Source organism: Indicator indicator, unplaced genomic scaffold, assembly GCF_027791375.1.
Source record: "Indicator indicator isolate 239-I01 unplaced genomic scaffold, UM_Iind_1.1 iindUn_scaffold_210, whole genome shotgun sequence".
Lineage (NCBI taxonomy): Eukaryota > Metazoa > Chordata > Aves > Piciformes > Indicatoridae > Indicator > Indicator indicator.
The window spans coordinates 1-10,965 of record NW_026539285.1 but is presented as its reverse complement, the minus strand read 5'-3'; the positions used below and the strand labels follow the sequence as shown (position 1 = coordinate 10,965).

At 60.6% G+C, this 10,965-nt stretch overlaps 1 protein-coding gene across 1 annotated transcript; it reads right to left on the bottom strand.

Annotated features, from left to right (window-relative positions):
• Positions 1–1,411: 1,411 nt before the first annotated feature.
• On the bottom strand, positions 1,412–8,991 carry NARS1 (asparaginyl-tRNA synthetase 1). The gene is made up of 15 exons (XM_054398944.1): positions 8,949–8,991; positions 8,436–8,518; positions 8,199–8,264; positions 8,005–8,097; positions 7,676–7,765; positions 7,020–7,098; positions 6,637–6,707; positions 6,361–6,447; positions 5,654–5,875; positions 5,144–5,343; positions 4,736–4,871; positions 4,040–4,153; positions 3,106–3,237; positions 2,416–2,547; positions 1,412–1,543 (listed from the first exon to the last, which is right to left on the bottom strand). Exons 1-15 carry the CDS (start codon positions 8,989–8,991, stop codon positions 1,412–1,414), a joined length of 1,680 nt encoding a protein of 559 aa, XP_054254919.1.
• Positions 8,992–10,965: the final 1,974 nt, after the last annotated feature.

The window sequence follows — 10,965 nt, the reverse complement described above, 5'->3', positions numbered from 1 at the left end:
GGAGCTGCAGAGCAGCCTGGTGGACAGCATCTCTCATCCCAGTCACCTTTTAAGTTGCTTATCTGATCTGTCGTTTCCAGGAGCGCAGCTTAAGCCCTCAGCCCTTCCTCTAGCAGCTCCCCTGATAGAGGCTTTGAGCCTTCCCAAGCAGCTCTGCCCTGCCCACTGCAAGGACAGAATGCTGTCAGCCAACAAGGAATGGCTCTCAGCTCTTCTCCCTTCCCATCACTCCAGACACTCAAAGTCCATTTCCAGATGGCTTTATCTGCTCATGAATTCCTAAATATCCTGAATTACAGAAGCCTCTCAAGCTCCCCTCCCCACCACAGTTCCCATTACCACTCTGAACACCACCAAAACTCTCCCCCCCAGGGCAGCGATTGCTCTGTGGTGGCAACCTGCAGTCCCTGCTCTAGGGACGCCCAGGTCCCAAAGAGAACAACTGGTTCCATTTTCTGGAGTGGGTGTTTGCTGCATTTAACTCACTTTGCCCTCTGCCTTTGCCCATGCAGAGGCTGCCCATGCCAGGAGGGTGCTGGCAGCTAGGAAGGTGAGGAACAGCCATGAGGTGAAGAAGTGCTGCCCGACTCCAACTGAGGTTGCCATCCTTTATTGGTTGCTGATTGGGACCAGTTTCTGTGACATGCAAGATGAAGAAAAGCAGAACAGGAACACTGCACAGCTCAGCCCCACGGGGGTGACCCAAACCAAGGCTCCAGCAGCAGCAAGGAGCAAATGATGCACCCACAGAGGTTTGCTTCTCTCTAGTGAAAGGAACTGCTTTATTTAGGAGTAGAAAGCCCACAGCTGATCCCACGCATTGAAGAGGGGAGGAATCCTGTTGGCTAAAGTTCACTACAGCCAGAGGATCTGCTAAGAGGCAGCAGCAGGAGAAGATGGAGCTAGCTGCGACCCAGACTGCTCTGCTGTGAAGAGAGGGTGCAGCAGGGCGTGGGAGAGCCCTGGAGCCCACCTGGAGAGGACAGCCTGTGACATCCAGCTGCAGCAACCCCAGCTTCTCTGGGTCTGCAGCCTGTCCCTGCTGGTGGGGGGGGGGGTGGTTCGGCCCTTGGCAAAGCTGGATCTGCCAGCTAGGCTGTGGAGGGCACCACCAGTGTCCCCCAGCTCACAGCTGGGCATGCATGGACCCACCCCCGGCTTCACCCACAGGCAGCAGGAGACAGCAGCAAAGCCTCCCTCCCCAGCAGCCTCATCCGAACCAATAAATACCCTGGGGGTAAAGAAAGAAAGCAAGCTCCCCCAGCTCCTACAGCAGCAGGCTGCCCGCCGTGGCTCCCCGCAGGGCTGCTGCCAGTCCCCCAGTAGCACTTCTCCTCCAGAGGGGTCCCTGCCCTCGGCGTGCCCTGGGCGCGGTGCCGCAGGCGGGAGGCCGCCTAGGGCCTGCAGCCGCCTAGGGCCGGCAGCGCTGCAGGAAGCGTGGGTAGAGGCAGACGTCCCTGATGTGGTGCCTGTTCAGGAGCCAGGTCAGGAAGCGCTCCAGGCCCAGCCCGTAGCCGCCGTGGGGGCATGTGCCATACTTCCTCTGCCAGAGGGAAACACAGGGCACCTGACACGCTGCCCGCGGCAAGTCCCCTCCCCACGCTCCTGGGTGGCATCAGGTTGGAAGGGCCCCTCCAAGGCCACCTTGCCCGATTGCTGCAGGCAGCAGGGACACCCCCAAAGCAGAGCAGGCTGCTCAGGGACACATCCAGGCTGATCTTGAATGGCTCCAGGGGTGGGGTCTCAACCACAGCCCTGGGCAGCCTGTGGCAGGCTCTCACCACCATCCTGGTGCAGAACTTCCTCCTGCTGTCCAACCTAAACCTGCCCTGCTCCGGTTCCAAACCACTGCCCCCTATCCTATCCCCACAGGCCCTTCCGAACAGTCCCTGCCCAGCCTTCCTGTGGGTCCCCCTCAGACACTGAAATGCAGCCCGAAGGTCTCCCTGGAGCCTTCTCTTGCCCCTCCCAGCTCCTTTCTGGGCAGTGAGGGACAAGGCCTATCAGCAGGTGAGACACTTGTGCTCAGGTGTCTGGGGCACTGTCAGGCCTGCAGGAGGGAAAAGGAAAGTGAAAAAGCAAGTCTGAGCCCTTCTTCTTCAGCCACCTCCTTTTCTCCTCTCTTTTTGGTAGCCAGAGCTTTACCATTCAAGCCTGTGAGGAGTAAGCTCTCTCAGAGCCACTGGAGAAGACACTAGGAGTGGAAGACACCCACAGAGCCCAGCCTGCTGCTGGTCACCTGGAACGGGAACCACGCACCTGTGCCAAGCAGCACAGTTTGAACAGCCTGGCAATTGCCACCCACTGCTTGACCAGCACTTAATGCCACTGGGGCCCCCACAAAGCCATTTCCAGCTCAGACTGTGTCACCTTCACAGCCACCAGAGCCCCAGCAGAGCTGGCCTGGATGCCCACCTGGTCTGTGTACCAGTAGTAGGGGGCAGGGTCAATGCCCTCCCTCTTGTAGCCCTCCAGGAGCTCTTCACTGTCCCAGATGCGCATGGAGCCTCCCACGATCTCCCCAACGCTGGGCATCAGCACATCCACCTGCAAGTGACACAGGGGACATCAGACACCCCCAGAGCACCACTGCCAGCCTGCAGGTGACACAGAGGGACATCAGATCCCCCCCGAGCACCACTGCCAGCCTGCAAGTGACACAGAGGGACATCAGACCCCCCCCCGAGCACCACTGCCAGCCTGCAAGTGACACAGAGGGACATCAGACCCCCCCCGAGCACCACTGCCAGCCTGCAAGTGACACACATCAGACCCCCCCAGAGCACCACTGCCAGCCTGCAAGTGACACAGGGGACATCAGACCCCCCCGAGCACCACTGCCAGCCTGCAGGTGACACACAGGGGGACATCAGACCCCCCCAAAGCACCACTGCCAGCCTGCAAGTGACACAGGGGACATCAGACCCCCCCGAGCACCACTGCCAGCCTGCAAGTGACACAAGTGCTGGCAGCAGGGCAGCAGCTCCCGGCCTCAGCGGGGAACAGGCTCGATGCCCTCAGAGCAGGCTGCCAGAGGATCAGCAGGTGCCAGGAGCCCCCCAGAGCGCTGCCCCCCGCCCGCAGCCACAGCCCCCCAGCACTCACCGACTCGGTGAGGCGGGGGTCCTCGCGGCAGCGCTGCATGTAGAAGGCCTTGATCTGGGCGGGGAAGCGGCAGAGCAGGATGGGCTCCTGGATGGTGTCTGTCATCAGCCTCTCGGGGGCCTCGGGGATGTCCTGCGGTTGCAAGAGGGCCTCAGCAGCGCCCAAAGCCTCTGCGCCCCTCCAGCCCCAGGGGCAGCGAGAGGCTGCGGAGCGCGCTGGGCGCCTGCAGCCTGAGAGACAGTGGCCTGCAGGCTTGGAGCACGGGCAGGGGACAGGCAGCGGGTCTGCCAGGGGGCCCACACAGGAGCCTGAGGGAAGCCTGGCCTGAGACATGGACTACCCAACCACCCAGTAAGCACCCAGTAAGCACCCAGTAAGCACCCAGTAAGCACCCAGTAAGCACCCAGTAAGCACCCAGTAAGCACCCAGTAAGCACCCAGTAAGCACCCAGTAAGCACCCAGCCTCCCTCCTCCCCAGGCCCCGAGAAGCTGAGTTTCCTTCTGGTGTTTATGGGCTGCGCTTCCACCAGCTCAGCTGCTCGCCTCCAGGGGAGGCTGCTTGGTTCTGGTCTGCTTTCACTCTGAGCAGTTCAGCAGTTTTAGTGTTTACAGAGTGAAGGCTGACACCTCGTTCCTATGCTGATGCCATCACGGCCCACACCATGGAGTCCTCTGGAGCTCCACCAAAGAGCTTTGTCTTATGTGTCAAAGAGGAGCAAAAGAGAGATCCAACAGCCACCCACATTTCCATGGCCACAAAAGCCCAGCCCACACTGGCACTGCCCAAAGTGACAGCTCTACAGCTCCCAGCACAGACCAAACCCTCACTGAGCCCTTTAAACTCAGAGACTGAAACCTCACTGCTCCTTGGCATCATCCCAGGCAGCCAGCCCAGCAGCACAGAGGCCCAGACAGCCCGTGAGGGCAGGCTCACCTCCCCGAACTCGTAGTGGCTGCCATCCTCCTTCCTGACGTCGTGCTGCCGCAGCCACTCAATGGCCTCGCTGTAGTCCATGCGGCGAAAGGGGCGCCGGGGTGGCTGGAAGCCCTGCAGCGACCGCAGAGAGAGTGCCTGGCACTGCCCCCTGCCCACTTCCCTGTGCACAGCACAGCCTCGGAGCCCCGCCCCGGGCAGCACAGTGGTGCTGCCGTTTGCTCCCTGCTCGGCTCAGCCCGTGCTCCCATGCTGCTCAGCACAGCACGTCAGAGGCAGGGCTGCCTGGCTTTGGATGCGCTGAGTGGCGAGGTCAGCGCTGCCCCGGTCCAGCTGTGCACAGACAGGGCAAGTGGCGCCAGCTGGGGAGCTCCACAGCCCAGGGTGGGCCACACAGTGCACCACCTGGGCCACTGCTGCCTTGTGCTGCAGCCCCAGCTGCCAGCAGCTCTGGGGCAGGTTTATTGCAGTGCTGTGGTGCACACTGCTGGCTCCTGCAGCTCACCAGCAGGGAGCTGCTTCCCCTACAGCCCCTGCTTCTGAGGCCAGCACCAGGCTGCAGCACTTCCCTCCTGCTGACATCACTACTGGTGCCAGCAAGGCAGCAGAGCTCCCTGCCCTGCCCTGCCTTCCCCACAGGCAGGTGCTGAGTGGCACAAGCCCCAGGGCCCCGTTTCCTGGCCTGCTGCTCCCTACCGGGTTGAGGTCATACAGCAGGCTGGCTACAGGGGACTGCAGGACTCTGTCCACCACGTCACAGACCAGGTTCTCCAAACGGGACAGCAGATCCTCAAAGCTGATAAAAGGGCACTCAGCCTCGATGTGAGTGTACCTGAAACAGAGCCACAGCACTGCAGACCACAGCCAGGCACCAGGGCAGACTCACTCCCACTGCGACAAACCCCACAGCCTTTTGTGCCCATTAATGCCTCCCACTGCAAAGGGGAGAAGCCATTAAAACCCCCAAGGGCCACCCAAGCATCCTTCTGTCAGACCTTCTACACCAGCACGACACTGTCAGCTCACTGCCCACCGTGCCAGGCAGCTGCCAGCTGCTTCCCATGCCATAGAGAGGAGACAGCAGGAGCAGTGCTCTGATCATACTCTGCCAGGTGCCTGCGGGTCCTGGACTGCTCGGCCCTGTAGGACTGCGCCACGCAGAAGACGTCACCCAGCGCCGGGATGCAGGTCTCCAGGTAGAGCTGGGAGGACTGGGTCAGGTAAGCCTCCTCCCCAAAGTAATCCAACTTGAACAGGGTGGAGCCTCCTTCCACCTGAGTCTGCACCAGTGTTGGGGGAGTGACCTGCCAGAGAGGAGGGCCCTGGTTAGAGCCAAGAGCTGGGACAGAGGCGACAGCAGCCAAGAGCACCCTGGAAGGCACTCTTGCAGAGCCTTGGGGACACAGCCAAGTGCTGCTGCCAGGCTGGTGTCCTCCAGCCTGGCTGCGAAGCAGGTTGGGACACACCTCTGAGACCTCTGCAAGCCATCCAAGCAGGGATTCCCAAGAGCCAGCTTTCCCTATGCCCCTTCCAGATCAGCTGGGAAGCCTACCCAGGTTTGCAGGAAGACAAGAGGCCTCTGTGCCAGGACACTGCCAGGGCAGTGGCACTCACCTCGTAGTAGCCGTTGGCAAAGAAGTGGTCCCTGAAGGCCTGCACCACCCCGGAGCGCACCTTGAAGACCTTGGCCATGTTCTCCCCACGGATCATCATGTGCCTGTTGTTGAGCTGCACATCCACCTCCGAGTCCTCGTTCAGCAGGTTGTCAGCACCTCCTGCTGGGGCCAGCCCAACCAGCTCCCAGAAGTCACAGCACAGCTCGTGGCCCCCTGGCGCCTGCCAGGTGGAGAAGAGCAAAGGTTCCAGAGCCCAGGTTTTGCCCTTTAGCTGGCACCAGCTGGCAGGGTGGCAGAGATGGCAACCCAGAGATGCCAAAACGCTAACTGCAGCATTCCTGAGATGCCTGCTAGCTGCCAAGTGCTGGAGGACAAGCAGGAGGCTATGAAGAGCCCACAAAGCATCCCAGCAACAGCAGAGAGCTAATCCCAAATTCTTAGCCTCACACAAGCCTCCTGGCAGGGAAGACAAAGCTCTCCTGGGGTCTGTTCTGGGGAGTGTCCCCAGGCCAGAGCAGTGGGCAGCTGACCCAGGGCAAAGCAGGACAGTCCCCCAGCTCAGTTGTCACCTCCTGCCCTGTGGGTGACAGCAGCAGCTCTGGGAGCTCTGTCCCGTCTGGTTTAGTGGGAACTCTGCTCAGCCTAACCATTCCCACCTGTGCTCTTCCTGCCCTGAGGAAAAGGGGAAGTGGAGCAGAGCCATACCTGCTTGCCCTCAGGAAGAAGGTTGAGAGTGCCATAGACAGCTACAGTGCTCTCTGTGGAGAGGACCAGCCCATTGTAACACTGGCACTGCAGAGAAAGCAAAGCACAGGTGATGAGAGGCCTTGCTGCCAGCTGTCCTGGGGCATCTCCTCTCTGGCACAGACACAGCCTCCCTGGTGGTAGGAACAGGAGGTTTAGAACCTCCCAGCCTGCACAAGCAGAAAGAGATGTGGACACCTCCCTGCTTTAAGGACAGCATCCAGCATCCCAACTCACCAGCTCATCTGACAGAACACACTGCAGGAAGCCTGTGCCATCCCTCAGAACAATGAACATCAGGTTTTTGCCTGGTGAAAAAGAGGAAATCTCAGCAGCCAGCCTCAGCTCTTCGCTCTCCAGTGCACTGCAGCAGACTACTGCTCACTGCCTTGCAGATGTGACCAGAGCTTCCCAGCTGCTGGCTGCACCAGGGGCAGATGCTGGCCTTCTGCAGAGGCTCTGCAGCACTGCCCTCCAAACTGCACACCAGCCAGTTTCTAAGGCTGTAGTGACACTGTGCTAACACTCAGCTCATAGCTTAGTGCCTCCCCTGCAGGGCACTGCTGTGCCTGTCCCAGCTCCCTGCAGGCTTTGGTGACTGCTCCCTGCTCCTGCCTTACCTTGCCTCCTTAACCTGTGAACCCAGCCAAAGACCTTCACCCTCTGGCCTCTGTAAGCCTCCAAAGCATCAATCTTCACCTGGAGAGCAGGAAATGGAAGCAATCAAGAGAAGTGAGTCACCACTTAGGTAGTTTTCCCCACACAGGTGGATGAGACACTCGTCCCCACAGCACAGCTCCAGCCAGGGCACAGCAGGTAGGGTGCTGGGACAGCAGCTCCAGCCTTCACCTGGAGTCCTTCCTGTGACTGCTGTGCCAGCAGCAACCAAGGGCTGTAAAAGCTCTGGAGCAAGCAGAGCAGCACAAGTGCCAGCTGCCCCCTCAGCTAAGGGCTGCAGCACCTCACAGCAGCAGGGCCCTGCCAAGCACGGAGAACCACGCTGCCTGAAACTACAGCTGCTGCCTGCACTCTTACTTTAGACACCACCACCATCACACACAGCACAACTCAGCAGCTGCTTCAAACACAAACAGGGCTTCTGCCAGCAGACAGACACGCACCAGGATGACGTGTGAACCAACAGGCCCCAAACACCCCCAGAAATGCAAGAGAAGGGCTAAAGAACACAGATAAAACATGAGGCCAGTAACAGGGTGGTAGCCAGAGCCCCAGAGCAGGCACAGGCTCAGCCCCAGATGCTCTGGATGCTACTCACACATGTGGGCTCCGGGAGGCTGGGGTCATTCTTGATAACAACCTTCTTGGCTTCCTCCAGGTTCTTCTCTCTCCTCAGGAGATCTTCTGCCTTGTTTAAAAAACAACAGTTATATGAGACAGCTGTAAGGAGGCTTCGTAAGATTCCCACCCTGCAGCCACCCCTAGGAACCAAGATGTGCTCAAAAGCCTTGCTGGAAGACTCCTGGGGCCTAAAGCTGCTCTCCTTCAGGAGAAGGACCAGGAAGCATGCAAGGGCAGGTCTCACTTTGCAGACCAGAAGGCAGCAGACTGCAGTGACTGCCACCTTGCCCAGCACCAGCCACCTACCTCCCTCTTCTCCTTGGCATCATTCTTCAGCTGCTCCCTGTGCCACAGCTTCTTGACATTCTTCATCTGCGACTTGGAGATGATGGCCCATCTCTGTTGATGCAGGGAGAAAGCAGGAGGCACAGGGTTACAGCTGTGCCACTCACACAAAAGGGTACCAGGATACCTGCTAGGAAGCTCCAGTGCTGCAGCACCTCATTTTCTTTCTGAGAGTCCACATAAATGGTAGGGAATGGCTCCTTTCCTGCTGTCATCAGAGCCTGGAAAGGGGGAAAACTAGAATCAGTGACACAGCCAGTGCCCTAAAGTCCTCCTTAAAGAGCCTGAGCAGGCATCCTGCTGCTGGTCCCCTGGGCAGGGCTGCAAAACCAGGGCCAATCCCTTCACCTAGCTCAAGCTCCTCAGAAGAGCAGCAGTTCTGCTCCAGTTACCTTCAAAACAGTCTTGAAAGGCTTCTTCTGGGTGCCATCACCAGTGGAGTCGTTGCCCTCTCGCTCAGAGACATACAGCTCTTCTGCAAGGCATGACAAAGCAGCCATGAAGCAACCCCGAAAGACATTGATCAGCTGTGGAGATGGCCAAGCAGAACGGAAAATCTCCACAGCTAGCAGGAGTATTAAACCTCCAGGCAACAGCTGGTCAGCGTCCCACACGAGCAACGCCCTTCGCCCCTCCCTGTGCTGCACCAAGCCGAGCTACAGCATCCCTCCAACCTCCGAACCGCCCCCGCAGCCCCCTCTCTTCTCGCCCTACAGCCGGAGCACCCAGGCCGAGCACGCCGCCACCGGCCCGAGCGCCCTGCACCGGCAGCAGCTGGCGCCGCCATCTTCCCCTGGCGGCGATGGGCGCTGGCCGGGCTCGAGCCGTCCCGCCCGAGCAGCAACGGCGCGCCAGAGCACAGCCGGGACTCGGCGCCGCAGCTGCCGCCCGCCGCCAGGCCTCACCCAGGGCGAGCGCTGCCGTCCTCCCCAGCACCTCTCCCGCCATGCTGCGATCCGCAGTGCCGCAGCCGGGCGCCGGAAGTTGCGTCACGACACTTCCGCCGCCCTAAGCCAACCCGCCGCGGGCTTGCATCTCTTGCATCAGCCTCCCCGCGTGCGCCGTGACGAAACGCGCTGACGCGTCACGCGCCCTGGGCCGGGTGAGGGGGATGCACCCCGCCCCCTTCCCTTCCTGCTCCGCCCCCTTCCCTCCCTGCTCCGCCCCCTTCCCGCCCTGCTCCGCCTCCTTCCCTCCCCGCTCTGCTCCGCTCCCTTCCCTCCCTGCTCCGCCCCCTTCCCTCCCTGCTCCGCCTCCTTCCCGCCCAGCTCCGACCCCTCCCCGACCCGTTCCGCCCCCTTCCCTCCCTGCTCCGCCCCCTTCCCTCCCTGCTCCGCCCCCTTCCCTCCCTGCTCCGCCTCCTTCCCACCCTGCTCCGCCTCCTTCCCTCCCTGCTCCGCCTCCTTCCCTCCCTGCTCCACCTCCTTCCCTCCCCGCTCCGCCCCTTTCCCTGCCCCGCTCCGCCCCTTCCCGCCCCCGCCCCTTCCCTTCCCGCCCCGCTCTGCCCCCTTCCCGCCCCGCCCACTTCCTTCCTGCCCCGCCCCCGCCCCGCCCCCTTCCCTCCCCGCTCCGCCCCCTTCCCCCGCTCCGCCCCCTTCCCACCCCGCTCCGCCCCTTTCCCACCCTGCTCCGCCTCCTTCCCTCCCCGCTCCGCCCCTTTCCCACCCTGCTCCGCCTCCTTCCCGCCCTGCTCCGCCGCTGCACCGGGCCACATCCAGGTGCGTTTTGAATCTCTCCAGAGGCTCCACCTCTCCGAGCAGCCTGCTCCAGGGCTCCAGCACCCTCACACCCTCATGTGAAACCTCCTGGGTTGCAGCTTGTGCCTGCTGGCCCTGGTCCTGTCACTGGGCACCAGTGCCCTGGCACCCTTCAGCTCTTGCTGGGCATTGATCGGATCCAGGCCAAACAGCCCCAAGTTGCAGCCAGGAGGTAGCAGTTCCCACAGTATCAGGGGCTCCATGAAGAGCCGCTGGGGCGAACGGGGGAGCAGAGAGGAAGGCAACACCAAGCCAGCTGCAGGAGGGGTGACAGAGTGGAGCAGCTTCTCCTCGGGAAAAGGAGAGGTGCAGGCTGAGCCTGCTGGCTCTGCTTTTCATGTTACCCTTCCAGAGCAGCTTTGCTTTGCAGGACGTGTCAAAGCCAAACAGTTATCTACAGCAAAGGTTTGTCTTCATCCAGCCTCACCAGAACAAACTACACCACCCCGGCTGCCGCGCTGACTCTCCTGCCCTGGTTTACAGCCCAGCTGGTGGTGACCTGTGCGCCTTGCTTTCCACTTCTTGGACAGCCCAACCCCTCCTGTCTCCATCACTTACACCACCTCTTCTTGCGCTGCCCTTCTTAGCCAGGGGCTCAGGAGAGGAGAGGCTGTAAAGGTTAAAATCTTTATTTGCGTGACATTTTTGAAATGTACCTCATCCATTACAGAAGAGCTGCAGCGCAGGACTGGGGGTAGAAAATCATCTCAGTAAGCAGCAGACCAAGGGAAACATTCACACGTCCCAGCGACAGAGGATGTGCAACGTAGAGAGCCTCTGCTGAAAGTACTTTTCACAGAGCAAGGACTGAGAGACAGGTGAATGTTCCACCTCACGGGGACCCTTTTCAAGCCATCCACTCCTGATTATCTAAACCTGAACTGCAGGCAGTGCTACCAGCTCAAGGGGCAGGCCCCAGAGATCAGCTCATAAATACACTGGACAGATAGACAGACAGCTGGGAAGAGAGGCAGGCAGAGCAACCAGGAACAAGTGAGCAGGAAACTGCTAACTTGATTTGAGTCTCTCTGTTGCAGGGGAAAGGCAGGAGCTGGCTAGAGCAGGAGTGCTGGGGCACCAGCCCCAGGCTGCAGCCACCCCACTCTGTAGTGCAGCAAGCTGGAGCAGGGCAGAGGACCGATAGCTGTAGGTGCCAGGACACCCA